The 21,111-nt window shown below is 43.7% G+C and overlaps 1 protein-coding gene across 2 annotated transcripts in view; it reads left to right on the top strand.

Annotated features, from left to right (window-relative positions):
- Window positions 1-277: 277 nt before the first annotated feature.
- Window positions 278-21,111, top strand: part of LOC133628671 (microtubule-associated protein 1B-like) — a 140,876-nt gene continuing 120,042 nt past the window's right edge. For both annotated transcript variants that reach the window (XM_062017098.1, XM_062017097.1), the window contains exons 1-2: window positions 278-631; window positions 3,469-3,570. In XM_062017098.1, the coding sequence (XP_061873082.1) occupies window positions 478-631; window positions 3,469-3,570 (256 nt within the window). In that variant the 5' untranslated portion in view covers window positions 278-477. The remainder of the gene's footprint in view (window positions 632-3,468; window positions 3,571-21,111) is intronic.

The raw sequence follows: 21,111 nt of genomic DNA, 5'->3' as shown, positions 1-21,111 counted from the left end.
GCTCACCAGGTCTGCCAGGACATCATCCACTCCTCTTCATGCCACAGCTGCCATGCATCAAGGCTGAGACCCTGGGAGGGCCTCAAGAATGGGATGACCAAACTAGCAGGGTAAGACAGCAGGAAGGTCCAGGGGAAAGGTGTGTGCGTGAGGGACGCGGGATGTGCCCCGAGCGGGGCAGCAGGGGTGGAGGGGTCACGCGGCAAGCCGGGGCGCACTCTGAGGGCGTCCTCCCCAGGGTATTGTTCACAGTCCACGTCATTCCTGCTTCCGGGGGCCGCCACGAGGAGGATTTACCGCAGATGACATCAGCTGTAAGTGCTAGAAAAGCGGAGATACACCACCTTCCTCCCCCGCTCCTCCTCCTCCTCCCTAGGTCCCTGCCCTGCATCGTCTTTGTATAAAACCGCCGCTGCCTTCCCGGCCATTTTCATTCCCTGAACTCCTGTGGAGTCGCCGCCGAGCAGAGCGTCGGTGATGGCCACCGTGGAAGTGGACTCGGAACCCTCCTGTAGTAATCCCAATGCTCTCTCGTACCGCTTCCTGGATAGCAAATTTTATCTGCTGGTAGTCATCGGCGAGCTGGTGACCGAGGAGCATCTACAGCAGGCTATCGCCAACGTCGAGCGAGGTGAGGCAGTGCCACAGCCTCCCGGAGCCCCCACCCCGCCGACGTCTTCCTCTTGGAAGCGACTGCGGCGAGCAGGCAGACGCTTCCCCTTTCGTGCGGGGACACGGGTCAGGCGGGGCAGGGGGCCCGGGCGCCCCTTGCTCGTGGTCGGGGCGACACCCAGGGAACAGACATGAGCTGCAAAGTCGTGGTCTCTGGTTTCTTATTTTTATTTCACTAGGGGCTCTTCGTTCTGCGCACACGCCCCTTCTTTCCCCTCTCCCCGGACTCGGAGATCCTCCGTCCTGTGCGAGCGTCTGGGAGCCGCTTGCGGCGGTCAGCGGCTGCAGCCCGGGCCCCGTGTGGTGTCGGCAGTAGCGGCTCCCAACTGCCTCCCGCACAAAGATCTCCAGTCGGCTCGGTGCGTACCGCACCCCGCTGTCCTTCCCCAGGAGTATCTGCCCCGCCATTAGCAGTGGGCGAAGGAGGCAAGCCCTCTCCTCACCATTGTTGGGGCGAAGAGGTGCGGCAGCGCCGCCGAGCCTGTCCGCCCAGAGATAGCGGCGGGTGGGCGTGGCACAATCTGCACTGCGGTCCGTATAGCAGCCCCAAGCGGACAAAGGGCGTCGACGCCGTCAAAAAAAAAACCACCCAAAACGCGTCTGGGGATGGGGTGGTCGGGCTGCAGGGCGGCTCTTCGGCGTTTTACCTCGGTTCCCTAGTAAACCCTTGTCCCCCAACACCAAACCACCGGGATTCGAGGCGTTTTCCTTCCTAGTGGCAATGACTCCCGGAGCAGGAATGCAGTTGTGCCTATTATGTCTAACTTTTGGCAACGAGGCTGGAGAATTTTTCAGGACCTAAGCTTTAAATGCACACATGTATTTTAATAAAGAAAAATATATGGGTAATAAAGCTATTACCTGAGTGTTCAGACTCACTGTTTATTTGTCCTTTTCAGAAATATAGGAAGGTATTGCAAGTGAAATGCCAGTTTTATAAGTTCTTGATGTGGTTTCTGAGACAACAGATTGCAGTGTATATAGAGAGGAGAAGAAAGCCCCTTTGCCATAATAGTGGTATGAAGCAGAAATAAAATCATTGCTGGAACTTATAGTTTGTTAAACTCAATTGACACATGATTTTGTAACATTTTTTGTTGTGGACTGGTGAAAGCAGAAATATCAGAAACCTGCCATTGTTAGAAGGGAGAAAGGGAGATCTTGGAAAGGAGAATTGGTAGCAGCCTTGCTGTGTAGGTGTGGTTCAGCAGCCCAGCTAGGACTTCATTTGTCTATAGTTGTTTTCTCAACTATTGTTACTTTAGTTGGAGATTTCTCTTGTTTCTTTTTTTCATGACTGTGGTAAAGGGCTGCCTCATCACAGCTAACCAGCTTCACTGTGACCTGTTCATCTTGATTGCTACCATTGTCTCCAAGGGAGAACTAGAGGTACATGCTTTGTCATTCAGAGCCTCTTCACCATTACACTTTTTTAATGCTATCTAGTTTTTGGTTGTGTCAGAAGTAAATTGACTACATTAAATTATTAAAACTTATGCCCTAAAGACCTTGGATGTTATCCTTCCTCTGAAGAAATACTCTTCAGTCTCTTTTGGAAGCTTCTGTTGTACAGTTGCTGCTGCAGAAATCTATCGCTGCTAACTTGCCACTAAGCATAATACCCACTTAGTTTTAGATGTTCAGAGGGAATGTTTTTGCCTTTTCATTAATTATGTCATCGCTCCTGGTGATCTGATTGGGATTTTGCCTGTTAGGAAAAAACCTTGATCAAATTTTGAGGTGTGTTGTTCTGGATGAAGATGCTGGGAGTCTAGAGACTAGATAGGTCCTCGCCTGCACTCCCTTCTGTGTTTGACAGTTAATTTGTGCAAGTCTAATGATACTCCTTTATTAAAAAAAAACCCTCTAATGTTGGTGTTCAAAATTGCAGCAGTGCCTGGTCTTATCAGTAGTGCAACTGCCTGCTCACTATTTTCAAAACAAACCAAGAAAAATATAGAAAAATTCTAAAAACATGTTTTCCTGTTAATTTGGGGATTTTTTTTTTTTAATTAATCATAAAAATCTTATGGTAGAAAACTATAAATTTGTCTTTTGGATGCAGTGATTTTTTTTTTTTCTGGTAAAATTTTGATTCTTAAAAGTATATTTGGGAATAATATATTTTATGATCATATATGTGTCAAGTGTCTCAATTTCTAAGTAGCTGAGGGGAAAACCAGTAGGGAATAGAGATGTGATTTTTATTTTTTAAAAGAAAAAAGATCAAGCATAGCATTTTGAAATCTCAAACTCTGAAATTTGGTATTTCATAAATAAAAGATACCTTAAAATTTAATTTCAAATATGATATGCTTCAAGCCTTTTGAAGGAAGAAGTCGGCAATTTAATACTTTAAATATTAATTTGCAATATGCTAGGTGATGCTTTTTTTTTATTATTGTGGGGACAAATGCAATCAAGCTAACTTATCCTCTGAATAATTAAGTCTTTTTAGTTTTATAAATTGATATATTGCTATTTTGAAGTCAATTCCGGGACATCAATAAGTTCTTGTAATATGACTACTAGAATGTGGAAACCACAGGGGCCTTAAAGGATTGTTACCTTTTGGTAACAAGCAGCTTTCCTCTTTATTGTGGCTGATCCCTGTCCAGAGTGCTTCTTTTGAGCACTTGGCACTTTGCAAAGGATAGCTTAACTGCATGACTTGAGAGAGACTGGTTTTGTAATTTAGAAATATGCAAATAACTTTAATGTAAATGAATAAATAATCACTTAAAGCTCCCAGTGTTCATATATCAAACTAGATGTGTTTTGCATTTTGAATTTTAGGAATCCGATCATGGGACACAAACTTGACTGAATGCAACTTGGATCAAGAACTGAAGCTTTTTGTGTCTCGCCATTCAGCTCGATTCTCTCCTGAAATTGAAGGTGAGTTTTTGGAAGTGTTTGACAAAGTTTTGGTTTATATGAGTTTTTTTTAAGAGCAGAATTAATAAATTCACTTGGGTATTGGATGGCCCACTTTCATTTGTGATTCTTTACAAGGAATACTTTTTTGTTCTTTTAAAATATATCTTGAAAATGATAGTTTGCTTTAACTTTCTGCCAACAGGAAATGTCTGAAACTTTAAAATAATCAGCCTTTTAGGTTAGCTTTATGTATCTCACCATGATTACTTTGGCAGTAGATGTTAATTTTAGGGCCCTGTTAAAGTTAAGTCAAACTCACTTTTTGACAAAACAGTTCGTTCACGTAGCACCAATCTAGTAGTTGTGGAGACTGAAGCTGTTCCTCCGTGTGTTAGTGTTGTGGATGAAGTGATGCACTTCACTCATAAGAGAGAAGCAGCAATATGTTTCTTGATAGAAAACAACAGTTTAACAAAGTTTGATAGTAAATGCAACAATGGTTTAACAAGGTTCAAAAGCCAGGTACACTTGATTATTTACTGCATAGAAGACAGGGTCAGACAAAACTGTCAGGGAGACCCTCCCATTGCATCATGAGGTTCAGAAAGGACCCCCTTGCATTCTAAACTCCTTTTCAGAGGGGAGTTTAGTTCTGGCTGGATCCAGACTTGGTTCCAGATTTGATCTTAGTCCCAGACTTGGTCAACGGTTCATATCTAAAGGATTATACGTGTGCAATTGATCATTTGTATCACCTAAGATTTCAAAGTTTAGCATGCTATTAATCACTTACTGAAAATCTGTTTCTTCGAGGAGTAACCTTGAGAAGAGTCCCTACTCAAGGGGAGATCCTGGTGTGCAGCCCACTGCCATGCAGGAGAGTTCAACAGATGCTGGGCTGTTCACTATTTATGGAGTAAGATGATTGATGTATAGTCATATTTACATACTGACTACAGATGTTAGTTTATTTCAAATTTGGCTTGAGTTAGACATTGACCAGCACTGTGGTTAGGTGGGTGTATTATTCAAATTAGCCCTTGGCTATTGTGCTGCTATCTGTCTCCTCCAATCCACTTTGAGCTGCCATCATGACCAGACCCATCCATTATGACAGCCACTGGTGGTTATCAGTTGAGCAGGGTTATGGAAAATATAGGGCAAGTTGAGGGGGGGGAAACACAGCCACAGGTAGATCATATACAGAAAATAACCTAAAAGGTTAGCTCTAGAGTTTGATAGAGCTAGAAATGGTTTCAGAGCTGTTTTACAAGTGTGGCTCAAGCCCCATGTTTGTCCTCAACTTGGACTTTCCTCTTTCTTTGTATTGAAAAAGCTGAGGGATAGAGGATCTACTTTGACACAGGAACTTTCTTTGGCTTGCATGAAGAAATTACAATTTTACAGGGCTCGTGAGACTAAATCCTGTCTCCTCCTGCCTTTTCTTCAAGCCTATCCTTCCTTTAAAGGTTTCATAAAAAAATTTAAAAACCCCAACAATTTTGTGAAGTGTAAAATGTGATTTTATTCTGAGTGCATGTGAATCAAGTGTTTGGTAAGTTTTCTAACATCTCATTACCTTAACACAAATGCTGAGTGAGTACATGTGAAATTAATATTGGTTTTTGTATAAAAATATATAGCCTTTTCCAAGGAGTATTAGGTTGCTTTCATTGGTGAAATTATTGTGGCCATGTGCACGTTGACTAGTACAACCTAGTATTCATGAATGTTATTAATTATGGCTTCGAGAACATCTCTTAAGTACGATGAAAAAGGCTATGAAATGTATCATACTACTGCATCACATACTTAAGGTCAGTTGCTATACACCGTTGACAAAGAGATCCTGACGTCTCCCTAGCATGGCATCACTGACCTGATGGTTTTGAATAATGCACCAACATGTCTTGTGTTACTAATTCTTTCTCTTGCAGCATAGATTGTCAGATTTTGCTATTTCTCTCCATATCTATAGAGAATGGTCAGATTTAAGAAAAAAAAATCTTTACGATTCTTCCCTTGTTTTGTAAAACAACAGAACCAATACAAGAATACTCAGTATTACTGAGGCATGTAGTTCCTGAATTATGTAGAAGTAAACTCAGGCCTAGAATACATATCTTTCATTTAAATTTAAATGTCATGAAGCCAATTCAACTTCTCAGTGACATCAGTAGCCTTGTTTTATAGATAGAGTATTCTGACAAGTCAAGTTAGCAGAATTTATCTTTACGGAGTGCAACATATAGTGCACCTAATTTTTAACATGTATGTGTTTTATTTTAAAATGTCGGGGGAAAAAAAAGATTATGATTCTTGTTTAGCAAAAATATTCCAACGTGTCTAGGGTTTTTTTTGCTGTCTTATTTAGATGATAACACTTGATAGGATTGCATAAATTAAAATAAAGCAAATACTCTCCTTTCATGTGATAAATGAAATAAGATTTTGCACCTCTTTTTTCAACAGAAATATTGTAGAACCCTCTAGGAATTTTTCTCTAGGAATGATAATTTTTATTATTCTCTTCTTATTTGTCTAGACTTGCCTATTTAGTCTGTCATTGTGTTGAGTTGCAGCTTAATTGCATGTGACTAGAATTCATCAACGTCTCTATGACAAGCAGTAATGAATGCGTTTTTCAGCACTGTTCAATCTTTAAGCAATAAGCTGAAAAAATCTACATTTAAAGAGCATTAAGAGAACCTGAAACTGGGAAAGAGGAAACAGCAGGAAAAAAGCTAGCCCTCTTGACCAATTTAATGTCTTAAGTTTTGTGAAGAAGCCAATTGACACCTTGTTGTGGTTCAAGTCCAGCCAGCAATAAAGGACCACACAGCCACTCACTCACTCCCCCTTCCCACACATCCTGTAGGATGGGGAGGGGAATCAGTAATCAGAACTCATGAGTTAAGATAAGAACAAGTATAATACCTAAACCATTATTAATTATAATAACAGTAAGAAGAATAAAGTATAATAATAGTAATTAAGAGAAACAAAACCCAAGAAAAAGATGTGATGCACAATGCAATTGCTTACCCCCTCCCCCAGTTTATATATGACATCTTATGATATGGAACAGCCCTTTTGGCTGGTTTGGGTCAGCTGTCCCAGCCATGTTCCCTCCCAGCTTCTTGTGCACAAGCCATTCCCCCTACCTCCCCCAAGTCCACTTACTGGCGGGGCAGGGGGAGAAGCAGAAATGACCTTGATGCTTGCAAGAACTGTATGGTTCCAAACACAGACATTCTCTGGAATTTGGATGATTAGGTGACCTCCTCTTCAAGGAAAGTATTCATCCAAGATGATGGGATAGTCTGTGGGATTTAATAACAGCCTTTTTTTCTTTTCAGTTGAGACTGAGCTATTTGTGTGACTCAAACATAGGGACAGTTTACTCTTGGAGAAGGGTAGAGTGAGTCATTTAGTGTATTTGCACAACTCTTAGTATAGTGAGGTCTGACCACTGGATGAAGCCTTTTTGATTATAAGGTTTATTGTGATAATTGCAGAGCCAATTCAGTACATGCTTTTATGCTTCTCAAAGCAGCTTGAGGATACATGCAGCAGCAATGTAGAGAAGGAGGTGGATTGAGAGCTGGCTGAATGAGAGAGCCCAGAGGGTGGTGATCAATGGCACAGAGTCAAGTTGGAGGCCTGTGGCCAGTGGAGTTCCACGGGGATTGGTTCTGGGGCCAGTCTTGTTCAATATCTTTATCAACAACCTGGATGAGGGGACAGAGTGTACCCTCAGCAAGTTTGCTGATGACACCAAACTGGGAGGACTGGCTCATTCTCCAGAAGGCTGTGCTGCCATTCAGCGGGATCTCGACCAGCTTGAGAGTTGGGCAGAGGGGAACCTCATGAGGTTCAACAAGGAGAAGTGCAGAGTCTTGCATCTGGGAAGGAACAATCCCATGCACCAGTGCAGGCTGGGGGTCGAAGAGCAGCTCTGCAGAGAGAGACCTGGGAATCCCGATTGATAATAAACTAAACATGAGACAGCAATGTGCCCTTGTGGCCAAGAAGGCCAATGGCATTCTGGGATGCATCAAGAAGAGTGTGGCCAGCAGGTCAAGGGAGGTTCTTCTCCCTCTCTACTCTGCCCTGGTGAGGCCTCATCTGGAGTACTGTGTGCAGTTCTGGGCTCCTCAGCTCAAGAGGGACAGGGAAGTGTTGGAGAGAGTCCAGCGCAGGGCCACCAAGATGATCAGGGGTATGGAACATCTTTCATACGAGGAAAGGCTGTGGGAACTGGGGCTGTTTAGTCTGCAGAAGAGGAGATTGAGGGGTGATCTTATTAACATTTATAAATATCTAAAGGGTGGGTGTCAGGAGGTTGGGACTTCCCTTTTTTCTATAGTAGCTTGTAACAGGGCAAGGGGTAATGGGATGAAGCTTGAACACAAAAAGTTCCACTTAAACATAAGAAAAAACTATTTCACTGTGAGTGTGACAGAACAGTGGAACAGGCTGCCCAGAGGGATTGTGGAGTGTCCTTCCTTGGAGGTCTTCAAGACCTGCCTGGACATGTTCCTATGTGACCTGATCTAGGTGACCCTGCTTCTGCAGGGGGGTTGAACTAGATGATCTCTAAAGGTCCCTTCCAGCCCCTACCATTCTATGATTCTATGACTCTTTCTACAAAAGAAAACATGGCTGACCCTGTGCCTATGCCATATGCCTGCAATGTCAAAGGAGAGACATGCAAGAGAATGTCTGTTAAAGGATTTGTGTGTTTTCATTTGAGGAATTGAGATCTAATACTTCTCTATGTGTAGTGAATAGCAATGTACATATTGATATTGCAGGGAGCATGACTGTAATCAAACACTCTCTTTGTGCTCTTATCAAGGGTATGGATTGTCACAGTGGTATTTGTGCATCATATATTCAGCTGCTGGGCAATTTAAGGATGATCTCTGATTCCCTGAAAAATAGGATTCAGAATGGAAATGCCAACAGATCTTTTCTGATACCTTGTAAAGCAGCTGAGTTAGCAGACTCCTTAATACCAAATCTTGCAGAGATATTGTTAGGTGCTGGTGAAAAATGAGTAACAGAGCTTATTAACTGGTTGCCAAGACAACAGGTAACATGACTTAAAATGGGTACTTCAGTGCTTGCCTCTGTTTTCTCTGTCATGTAGTGATGATAACTTCCATCTTATGTTAACCTCACAAGGACAAAAAAAATTCAAACAATGAGTTGTAATGTGTACATGATGAAAAAGGACTGTGTATCTGGTAGTGAGGCAGAGCAAGTGGAGAGTCCTGGAAAGAACTGTGTTGAAATTGCAGCTGTTGCTACCCATATTAATTTTAAAAGAAAAATTTCAGCTGCTGAAAGCCAAATATCCTGCTTCACAAAAGAATAAGTATAAAAGGATTTTGTGTGTGGATGAAGCCATTGAGAGCCCTTCTGCTAGAAGGGCTGGAAGGAGAGTCCAGGGAACTACAGACCTGTCAGCTTGACCTTGGTGCCAGTGAAGGTTATGGAGCAGCTCATCTTGAGTGCCATCACACAGCATGTACAGGACAGCCAGGTGATCAGACCCAGTCATTATGGGTTTATGAAAGGCAGGTCATAGAATGGCAGGGGTTGGAAGGGAACTTTAGAGATCATCTAGTCCCAACGCCCCTGCAGAAGCAGGTCTACCTAGATCAGGTCGCACAGGAACACATCCAGGTGCGTCTTGAAGACCTCCAAGGAAGGAGACTCCACAACCTCCCTGGGCAGCCTGTTCCAGTGCTCTGTCACTCTCACGGTGAAATAGTTTTTTCTTATGTTTAAATAAAACTTTTTGTGTTCCAGCTTCATCCCATTACCCCTTCTTCCGTGACATCAGAGAAAGGCTGTGGATGTCCCTGGATGTGTTAGTAAGGCCTTTGACACTGTTTCCCACAGCATTCTCCTGGAGAAACTGGTTGCTCTTGGCTTGTATGGGCATACTTGCATACTCTTTCCTGGGTAAATAAACTATCTGGATGAAAATGGCTGGCCCAAAGAGTTCTGCTGAATAGAGTTAAATCCAGTTGACAGCTGGTCAAAAATGCTGTTCTCCAGCATTCAGTATTGGGGCCAGCTCTGTTTAATATCTTCATCAATGATCTAGATGAGGGGATCAAATGTGCCATCAGTACATTTGTAGAAAACACCAAGTTGGGTGGGAGTGTTGATTTGCTTGAGGGTAGGGAGGCTCTCCAGAGGGATCTGGACAGGCTGGATTAATGGGCCAAGGCCACTTGTATGAGGTTCAACCAGGCCAAGTGCCAGGTTCTGCACTTGGGCCACAACAACCACCCCATTCAACTCTACAGGCTTGGGGAAGAGTGTCTGGAAAGCTATCTGTTGAAAAAAGACCTAGTCAACAGCTGTCTGAATATTAGCCAGCAGTGTGCCCAGGTGACCAAGAAGGTGTCGGGGTTTTGCCCAGCCAGAGCAAAGGGAAAAAAACCCGCGACTCCTCCCCCTCCCGGCAGAGCATGCAGGGAATCGGAAAAAAAAAAAGTAAGAGAGCCTGCATAAGTTGAAATAAGAACAATTTACTAGGGGAAAATTGAAGAGGCACAACTATAACAAAGACAAGGGGATATTACAAAGAAAACTGGTGAGTGATGCAGTAGTTCACCACCCGGGACCTGACCTAAGTGACCGCTCCAGATCGGCGACTGAGAAACCGTGACCTCAGAAGAGAGCTTCTTCTGGCTAGCCCCTACCAATATACTGGGCATGATGTTAGAATGGTATTGAATACCTGCTGACCAGCCTGGGTCAGCTGTTCAAGCTGCACCCTTTCCTGGTTCCTTGTGGGAATTAACTCTATCCTAGCTCAAACCATGACATTCCACCCCTTATTCTATACCATCTACACGTCATATCTAGGTTTACACATCATAATCATCTACACATGCATAACATAGAGCAACTATAGGAATAATGACATTCAACAGCTATCATTATACAATTTAATTCACAGGTTATTCTCACCCAGAATCAAATTCCTTTGAGGCACACAGTGAGTCTCCCCATCCTTGCACATCACCCATCAAGTGCACCCAGGTCACTGAGCAAAAATAATCCCACGGATGGGTTTGCCTTTGCCTGAGACAGGACACACCCAGACTGCCTTCCCTAACATATCTTTTACATGTGCCACAGGGACTTTGTCCCCTTCTACAATATGCAAGGGTTCTGACTGGGCAGGGTCAGCTCAATTGACAGATCCTCTGGAGTTGACTAACCAGGTGACCTTTTCCAAGTGTGTATCCCAATGCTTAAAAGTTCCACCTCCCATTGCTTTCAGTGTGGTTTTCAATAACCCATTGTATCACTCAACTTTTTCAGAGGCTGGTTCATGATAGGGAATATGATAAACCCATTCAGTGCTGTGCTCTTTGGCCCAGGCATTTATGAGGTTGTTTCTGAAGTGTGTCCCATTGTCTGACTCAATTCTTTCTGGGGTGCCATGTTGCCAGAGGACTTTCCTTTCAAGGCCCTAAATAGTGTTCCGGGCAATGGCATGCGCCACAGGCTGTTTCCAACCATCCTGTGGTTACCTCCACCATTGTGAGCATCTCTTCCTTGATGACCTGAGGTATCATGGGCCCATCGAGCTCAAAATAACTCCCCCTTGTGTTGCCAATCCAGATCTATCTCAGAAATCTTAGCAGCCTTTTCAACTTGCTGGTTATGTGTTCTTCCGTGGCCTGCTTTTTGGGTACGTGAGCATCTACATGGCACACCTTCACAACTAGTTTCTCCACTCGAGCAGCAATGTCCTGCCATAGTGGAGCAGACCAGATGGGTTTGCCCTGTGGTTGCCAGTTGTTCTGTCTCCATTGCTGTAGCCATTCCCACAGAGTGTTTGCCACCATCCACAAATCAGTGTAGAGGTAGATCCTTGGCCCTTTTTCCCATTCAGCAATGTCTAAAGCCAATTGGATGGCTTTTACCTCTGCAAACTGACTGGATTCACCCTGTCCTTCTGCAGCTTCTGAAATTTTGCGTAGGGGACTCCATACAGCTGTCTTCCATCTCCAATGCCTTCCCACAAGGCAGCAGGACCTGTTGGTAAACAGGGCATACTGCTTCTCATCTTCTGGCAGTTCATCATACGATGGAGCCTCATCAACACGTGTCACCTTCTCTGGTGATATTTCACCATCTTCGCACTCTGACCAGTTTGTGATCACCTCCAGAATTCCAGGGTGGCTAGGCTTCCCTATGTGAGCTCGTTGTGTGATCAGTGCGATCCACTTACTCCATGTAGCATCAGTTGCATGATGCGTAGGGAATGCCCTCCCATTGAACATCCAGCCCAGCACTGGCAGTCGAGGTGCTAGGAAGAGTTGTGTTTCTGTGCCAATCACTTCTGAGACAGCTTGAACTCCTTCATATGCTGCCAGTATCTCCTTCTCGGTTGGAGTGTATCGGGCCTCGAATTCTCTGTATCCCCGACTCCAGAACCCGAGGGGTCAGCCTCGAGTCTCCCCAGGTGCTCTCTGCCAAAGACTCCAAGTAGGGCCATTCTCCCCAGCTGCAGTGTAGAGCACATTTTTAACATCTGGTCCTGTCTGTACTGGCCCAAGCACCATCACATGTTTAATTTGTTCAAAACTTTGTTGCTGCTCAGGACCCCATTCAAAATCATTCTTCTTCCATGTCACACGATAGAGGGGGCCAACAATCATACTGTAATTTGGAATGTGCATTCTCCAAAAGCCTACAACACCTAGGAAAGCTTGTGTTTCCTTTTTGTTAGTTGGTGGAGACATAGCTGCAATCTTGTTTATCACCTCTATTGGGATATGACGATGTCCATCCTGACATTTTACTCCTAAAAACTGGATCTCCTGTGCAGGTCCTTTAACTTTACTGCATTTAATGGCAAAGACAGCCTTCAGAAGGATTTGAATTATTTTCTTTCCTTTAACAAGGACTTCCACTGCTGAGTCAGAACAGCAAGTGGTTCTGGTACAGCTGAGTTGACTGCAACATCCACTGCTGGAGTCAGAACAGCAACTGGTTCTGGCACAGATAAGTTAGGAATGGGTTCGTGTGTTCTCCAAATCTTTACAGGTAAAAAGCTCCTTGGACACCTGCCCATATTCTGTATGCCTCTCCTCACATAGCTACCCAACCTCACAGTTCTCCAAAAGACAATTTTTACAATCCAAGCTGAGGTGAAAACAAGGGAAAATAATACAAACATGGTAATTAGAACATTCCAAGTATTATTGTTAGAATCTATTAGAAGCACCTTGAAGAAATGAGGATAACATAGTGGGAGGAATTATACATGTCAGTTTTTCCCATAAATTAAGTGCCGTTATTAAGTTTTAGGAGAAAATGTGGAACTTAATAGCCCATGACACAATCATATCATATGCCAATCTCATCCAGTGCAGTAGCATGAGAATTTTCATACATTTGCCACAGACGATAAACACTATCACAGGGCATAGATGATGCAGATAAGAGGACATGTAATACCACCATACAAGCATATCAACCAACATTGTGACCAGCAATCAGTTAATTAGTGTTAGGAGTGTACACAAGGAGTTTGTTTAAACCCACTCTGTTCTATTTCAACCTTGCGGGCCCCACATTGGGTGCCAATTAAGGTCCTGGTTTTGCCCAGCCAGAGCAAAGGGAAAAAAACCCACGACTCCTCCCCCTCCCAGCAGAGCATGCAGGGGATCGGAAAAAAAAAAAAGTAAGAGGGCCTGCATAAGTTGAAATAAGAACAATTTACTAGGGGAAAATTGAAGAGGAACAACTATAACAAAGACAAGGGGATATTACAAAGAAAACTGGTGAGTGATGCAGTAACTCACCACCCGGGACCCAACTTAAGCGACCACTCCAGACCGGCGACTGAGAAACCGCGATCCCGGAAGAGAGCTTCCGGCTAGCCCCTACCAATATACTGGGCATGATGTTAGAATGGTATTGAATACCTGCTGGCCAGCCTGGGTCAGCTGTTCAGGCTGTACCCTTTCCTGGTTCCGCATGGGAATTAACTCTGTCCTAGCTCGAACCATGACAGAAGGCCAATAGCAACCTGGTTTGTATCAGAAATAGTGTGGCCAGCAGGACTAGGGCAGTGTTTTTCTCCCCCCTGTACTTGACACTGGTGAGTACCTCAAGTACTGTTTTCAGTTTTGGGCCCCTCACTACAAGAAAGATATTGAGGTGCTGGAGAGTGTCCTAAGAGCAACGAAGTTGGTGAAAGGCCTAGAGAACAAGTCTTATGAGGAGTGTCTGAGGGAACTGGAGTTGTTTAGTCTGGCTTGGAGCATATGTATCAGTTTTATCTACTTGCAAGATTTTTTTTTTTTTTGTGTGTATGTGTGTGGGATGCTAGGATTTTGGTGGCTCAGAAAAGACTACAGTGCAACAGCAATGGATACATGAATTGTCAAAGCCTTCCTTTCTTAGTACTAATCAAAATTCCAGAAATGGGATAAGTTACCATCTTTTTTCTGATAATAAATTTTTGAACTTATGTGACAATCATTCTGGCACTGACTTTCATTTCTGCTTTTTTAGGAGTGATCTCAAAGAAAATTAGCCTGAATTCACATTACTACAAAAACACCAGTGCCTTCTGACTCTTAAGTTTTTAGCATAAATCAGCAAAATGACTCAGTGATTATTTTTAAATGTCTTGTATCATAAGCACATAGAATGAGTTGAGTTGTATTAGAGTAGTCCATATTTTATGGGAACAGGTTTTTGACCTCTGTGAGGCAGTTATCAGAGACATGGTGTCGTGGTTTGGCCCAGCTAGCACAGCAGCACCACGACAGTCGTGTGCTCGGTGCCCCCATTCACCCCCACCCTCGTTAGGATGGCGGAGGACCCAGTGAAATGGGAGTAAAAAGATAAGCAAGGTTGTTGTGGATTGAGACAAGGGCAGGGAGGGCTCACTGCCAATTATGGTTCTGGGCAAAACAGACTCCAGTACTCGACTTAGAGAGGAAAGTAGGAAAGTTTATTCTACAAGAAACAGAACGGAATAAAAGCAAAAAGGGAGTAGGATGATGAGAAAATTACAACCAGCACTTTAAGATCTCCCTCTGCCATCCCTCCTTTCTTCCCAGGCCCAGCTCACTGCTCCCGATATCTCTACCTCCTCCCCCCTCAACAGCTCAGGGTGGCAGGGAGTGGGGGATGTGGTCAGTCTCTCACAGATGAGCTCTGCTGCTTCTGTCTTCTCAGATGAGGACGACTCCTGGCATTCTTCCCCTGCTCCAACACGGGGTTCCTTCTCTGGGACACAGTCCTTAATGAACTTCTCTGGTGTGTGTTGTTCCCAACAGCTGTGGCTTCTGCCGATACAGGTTCCCTCACATGGGACGCAGTCCTTGGTGAATATCTCTGGTGTGGTTTCTTCACCGCGGTTGCAGTTTCTGCAGTTGCAGGGTCCCTCTCTCGGGACAAGGCCTCTTCTGGGCATAAGTTTAATGAGCTGCTTTGTCGTGGGTTCCTCCCCACAGTTACAGCTGTGGATATTGGGTCCCTTCTTCAGGACACGGCCTCCTCCAGCCAGAATCGCTGCCCCTGGTCCAGGATCAGCTTTAGCAAAATGAGTCTCTGCCCCTGATGCGGGCTCATTATCAAAATGAGTCTCTACCGCTGATGTGGGGTCTTTAAAGAAATTAAAATAAATCTCAGCTTCACCAGTTCTCTCCATAGAATGCAGGGGAGTCTCTGCTCCAGCACACCTCCTCCTCTCTTTCATCACTGTCCTTCGAGTCCGCATGGTTGTTTCTCTCACTGTTCCTACTCCTTGCACCACCACCAGCCAGAAGAAGAAGAAGGAGCAGAAAGAAGGAAAGAAGATGGAGGAAAATAAACCTCCCCTTCTGGCTTCTTCTTAAAAAGTGATCGTGGAGGTGTCTAATTGGCTCAGCCCCAGAAGTGGGTCTGGCTCAGAGCTGGGGAGAATTGCGAGCAACTTCTTACAGGAGCCATCTTTACAGCCCCTTCCCCCTTACCAGAAAAGGCTATCATGTCAAACCATGACACACGGGATTAAGTTTGTGGTGAGTAACAATAGAATTTTAACTCCATTATGGAAGTTCAATTCCCATTCCTCTTTATTCCAAGAGAAAATTTAGCATTCAACATACTTAATTTAGTATTCAGCAAACCTAACCGTATATTCACAAGGGTTATTTTGTTAAGGGTTATTTAACAAATACTTGCAGAATTATACTTCTTAATTGTTCCTTACAGGACTCTTCAATCTTTCTTTGCTAACATTTTGTCTATGTTGAATGTCTGAAACTGAAGACGTAAACAATATTTTATTTTTGACACTTGCTCAGTATCATTAACAGTTAACCTACCTCTCATGTCATGGCTTAACTCCAGCCAGCAGCTAAGCACCACACAGTCTCTCTCACTCCTCCCCCTCCCAGTGGGATGGGCAGGAGAATCAGAAAAGAAAGCAAAATTTGTGAGTTGAGAGAATAACAGTTGTAATAACTAAAGTAAAATAAAATGTAATAACACTAGTAATAATGAAATATAATAATAATGATTGCAATGAAAAAGAATATAGCAAAATGAGAGAGAAACCAAAGCTAAGAAAAGGCAAGTAATGCACAATAGAATTGCTTGCCACCTGTTGACCAATGCCCAGGCTCTCCCAGATCACCAATCCATGCATCCCAGCAAACTCCTCCAAGTTTATATACTAAGCATGATGTTCTATGTTATGGAATAGTCCTTTGGCTAGTTTAGGTCAGCTGTCCTAGCCATGCTTCCTCACAGCTTCTTGTGCACCTCCTCAACAGGCAGAGCACTAGAAACTTAAAAGTCCTTGACTTGGGAACTTAGCAACAGCCAAAACATCTGTGTGTTATCAACATTATTTTCACACTAAATGCAAAACACAACACTTTACCAGCTACTAGGGAGAAAATCAATTCTATGCCAGCCGAAACCAGGACACTCTTTCATCATGAATTTATAATAAATGTGTAAATAGAACATAATTGCCATTTTTTTCATCTAGTTACTGGTTGTCATGATCAAAATTTTTCTCAGATGTCCGTTTTTCTTTCTAAGATTTATCTTTTTAAATTTCCTCAATTTTCTGTTACTTTGTGGTATTATTTTGCAGTGATTTGAGAGAAATTAAATGTTTGGAATTGGACTTTATCATGAGAAAAGACTTGATCCAAAGGCCTCTGAAAAAACTGGATATGGCTTTGGATCAAGCTTTAAAAAATTGGAGGAAATATTATCTAGTATTTTTTAGGTAGAACAAGGACCAAATTTTCACATAAAGAGGGAGAAAGGGAAAATTTTAACTTCTGTTTTTGACAGATAAAAATGGTGCTTTGTTTGCAGTGATTTGCTTACCGTTGTATTCAGTAACAGGACCAGACCAAGCCTTCATTGGGAAGAAAAGTTTAGACAATCTCTTGACTGAGTGTAATGGAAAGCACATGTTCATCCCTGTTGCCAAATGTAGCATGAGAGGTTCCAGTGTAACTGCTGCCATCAGCCTCACAACAGCATGGGGAGCTCTAACCAATCATCTACCTTGCAGAGACAAATGCAGAAAGCATTGCAAGAGATTAATTAGTGCTGGCTGAAGATCCCGTCTTGTAGACTGCTGTGAGCATCCCATAGTACCTCATAATCTATGAGTAGGTAGGGATGATATGTACTTTAATCAGTAATAGTCACAAATAAAAAGATAGTTCTGTAATAGAGACCTATGTTTTTGCATCAAACCCCTAGATGGTCTCACCAAAAAGATGTAATGGATACTTTTGGCTTGTAGTTGCTGGTTGCAATCTGGGGATCAAGAACTGACTGAATGACAGAACCCAGAGAATGGTGATCAATGGCACGGAATCAAGTTGGAGACCTGTGGCCAGTGGAGTTCCACAGGGGTTGGTTCTGGAGCCAATCTTATTCAACAAATTCATTAATGACCTGGATGAGGGGACAGTGTACTCTCAGCAGGTTTGCTGATGACACCAAACTAGGCTGATTCACCAGAAGTCTGTACGGCTATTCAGCAAGATCTCAACTGGCCTGAGAGTTGGGCAGAGAGGAATCTCATGAGGTTCAACAAAAACAAGTGCAGTCCTGCACCTGGGGAGGAACAACCCCATGCACCAGATATAGGCTGAGGGTTGACCTGCTGAAGAGCAGCTCTGTAGAGAGGGAGATGGGAGTTCTGTTGGACAGCAAACTAAACACAAGCCAGCAATGTGCCCTTGTGGCCAAGAATGCCAATGGCATCCTGGGATGCATCAAAATGAGTGTGTCTAGCAGGTCGAGGGAGGTTCTTCTCTCTCTCTACTCTGCCCTGGTGAGGCCTCATCTGGAGTCCCATGTCCAGTTTTGGGCTCCCCAGCTCAAGAGGGACAGGAACTTCTGGAGAGAGTAAAGTGCAGGGCCACCAAGATGATCATGGGACTGGAGCATCTTCCTTATGAGGAAAGGCTGCGGGACCTGAGGCTGTTTGACCTAGAGAAATCTGAGAGGGGATCTCATTAATACTTAAAAGTATTTGAAAGGTGCATGTCAAGAGGAGGATGGGTTGCACTTTTTTCTGTAGTATCTGGTGACAGGACATGGAGTAATGGACAAAAGCTGGAACACAAAAAGTTCCACTTAAGGAAAAACTATTTCACTGTGAGGGTGATGGAGTACTGGAACAGGCTGCCCAGGGAGATTGTGGAATCTTCCTCTCTGGAGGTTTTCAAAATCCACCTGGACGTGTTTCTATGTTGACCTGATTTGAGTGGACCTACTTTAGCAGGGGTTTAGACTAGATGATCTCTAAAGGTCACTTCCAACCCCTGCCATTCTGTGATTGTGTGATGAGATTCAGACCAAAGTCTTTTATGAAACATACCAAATATTTCTCCCTGTAATATTATGCTACCAAATGTTAATAATATATTCCCCACCAAATATTGCTGCATATCTGTTACTTGCAAATATAAGATGCTCTCAGAGAATATTGGTTCAATATTAAGCCACCTACTCTTCATTAGATAGTTGCTGTAACCTGCTTGCTGGGTAGGTGTGGGCTTGACACAATAAAAAAATCTCATTAATAATTGTAAAAAAAACCCACCAGTTTTCATATCAGGAGAGATATAGCTTAAGTGGATCTGCCTTGCCATAGTACTATCACAACAGTTATTGCTTTCTAAGTGGAGTTAGTAGGACAGATATTCTCAGTCAAGGTGACTATTTGTGATCAGATCATGAATTGGCTGTGTAAAGCTTGGAATCAGGGTTGCTATAGCTGATAGCACAATAATAATCAGATTCTTTGCCGAGTCTGATGCTTTTGCAACTTTTAGTGTCAAAGGCTCAGACACTGAATATTCTCACCAAACATCTAAAGAGGTCTTAAGAGTTACTTTTTGAGATTCTGTGAAATATGAGTGAAATATCATAGTAAAGTAAAAGGGATCTCAGTCTTGCAGCTCTATTAATATTTTCTCATTATCTCTGATGTCTTTTAAATTGATACTGTTTTCAAATATTATTGTTTTTGATATAAAGTTAGTTTGTAATAATATCAATCAGGTTCAAAACTCATTTTCAGCAAAGTTTCCACATAAAATTCAGCATCGTGTCATGGAGTTACAAATATCTGATTTTTTAAATAGGGGAAATTAGCAATTTATAAAAAAACCAAACACTTAAACCCAACCAACTAGCAACCCACATAATTTTCTTACCTTTTCCCTTTTTTGAAATAGCCTGCCATGGAATTATACTCATTCATGCTTTTCTGACAGTAGATGGCATTATCAATGCCTATACTCATTGCTGTGCAGTAAATGAACTGTCGTGGTTTAAGCTGCGGTGGCAACAAAACACCATGCAGCTGCTCGCTCACCCTCCAGTCACACTACCATCTCCTGTAAAATGGCAGAGGCCCCAATGAGATGGAGGAGAAAAATAACCAAGGGCCTTGTGGATGGAGACAAGGACAGGGAGAGCTCGCTTGCCAATTATGGTCCGAGGCAAAACAGATTTGATTACTCGACTTAGGGAAGAAAATACCATCAGTTTAATCCACCACCAACAAAAAAACAGAACAGACAGAAAGAAAAAACAGAGTAGGATGATGAGAAAAATACAACCAGCACTTCAAGACCTCCTTCCTCCCACCTCTCCCTTCTTCATGGGCTCAGCTACCTGTTCTAGATTTCTCTACCTCCTCCTCTCAGCAGTGCAGGGTGGCAGGGAACGGGAGTTGTGACCAGTCTCTCTCAGTCTCTGCCATTCCTTCCTTGTCACAGGAGGACTCCTCACATTCTTCCCTTGTTCCAACATGAGGTACCTCCCATGGGATACAGTCCTTAACAAACCTCTCCGGTGTAAGTCCTTCCCAAGGGCTGCAGCTTCTCACAAACTCCTCCAACATGGATCTCCTCCAGGATCAGCAGAACTCCAGGCACATTCTGCTGCAACACCACATTTCCACAAAGTCATGACCTCCTCCAGACACAGACACTCCCTCTTGCTTGGGTTCCTCCGTGACCTGTCGTCAGATCTCAGCTCCACCATTACCCTCCATGGGTTGCAGGGGAACAGCCTGCTGTCTCTCCATGGCATGCAGGGGAATATCTATTCTGCCACACCTCCTCCTCTCTTCTCTCACGGACCTTGGGGTCTACAAGGTCACTTATCTGCCAACTACGTCCACCACCTCCCAGAAAGAACAATCCTCCTCTTCTAGCTGCTGCTTCTTAAAAAGTGATCGCAGAGATGCCCAATTGGCTCAGACCCAGAGATAGGCCTGACTTAGAGCCGAAGAAAAGTTTTGAACAACTTCTTACAGGGGCCACCACTGCAGCCCCTCCTACATTATCAGAAAGAACTCCACACAAACTCAACACATGAGCACATAATAAAACCAGTATGAATACTTCTCTACTGATTTTAGGTCATAGTACTTAATGTGTTACAGGTTTCTATTTTTCTCTGAGATCTTACTTGTGTCGTGGTTTGGCCCAGCTAGCACAGCAGCACCACAACAGTCTCTCGCTTGGTGCCCCCATTCACCCCCACCCTTCTTAGGATCGCAGAGGCCCCAGCGCAATGGGAGTAAAAAGATAAGCAAGATTGTTGTGGATTAAGACAAGGGCAGGGAGGGCTTGCTGCCAATTATGGTTACTTTAAGATCTCCCTCCCTCATCCCTCCTTTCTTCCCAGGCCCAGCTCACTGCTCCCGATATCTCTACCTCCTCCCCCCTCAACAGCTCAGGGGGGCAGGGAGTGGGGTATGTGGTCAGTCTCTCACAGGTGGGCTCTGCTGATTCTGTCTTCTCAGATGAGGACGACTCCTTCTTCCCCTGTTCCAACATGGGGTCCGTTCCCTGGGACACAGTCCTTAATGAACTTCTCTGGTGTGGGTTGCTCCTAACAGCTGCGGCTTCTGCCGATACAGGGTCCCTCACACGGGATGCAGTCCTTGGTGAATATCTCTGGCGTGGATTCTTTGCCATGGTTGCAGTTTCTGCAGTTACAGGGTCCCTCTCTCGGGAC

This window comes from Colius striatus, chromosome W (assembly GCF_028858725.1).
Source record: "Colius striatus isolate bColStr4 chromosome W, bColStr4.1.hap1, whole genome shotgun sequence".
Classification (NCBI taxonomy): Eukaryota; Metazoa; Chordata; class Aves; order Coliiformes; family Coliidae; genus Colius; species Colius striatus.
This window is presented reverse-complemented; position numbering and strand designations above follow the sequence as displayed.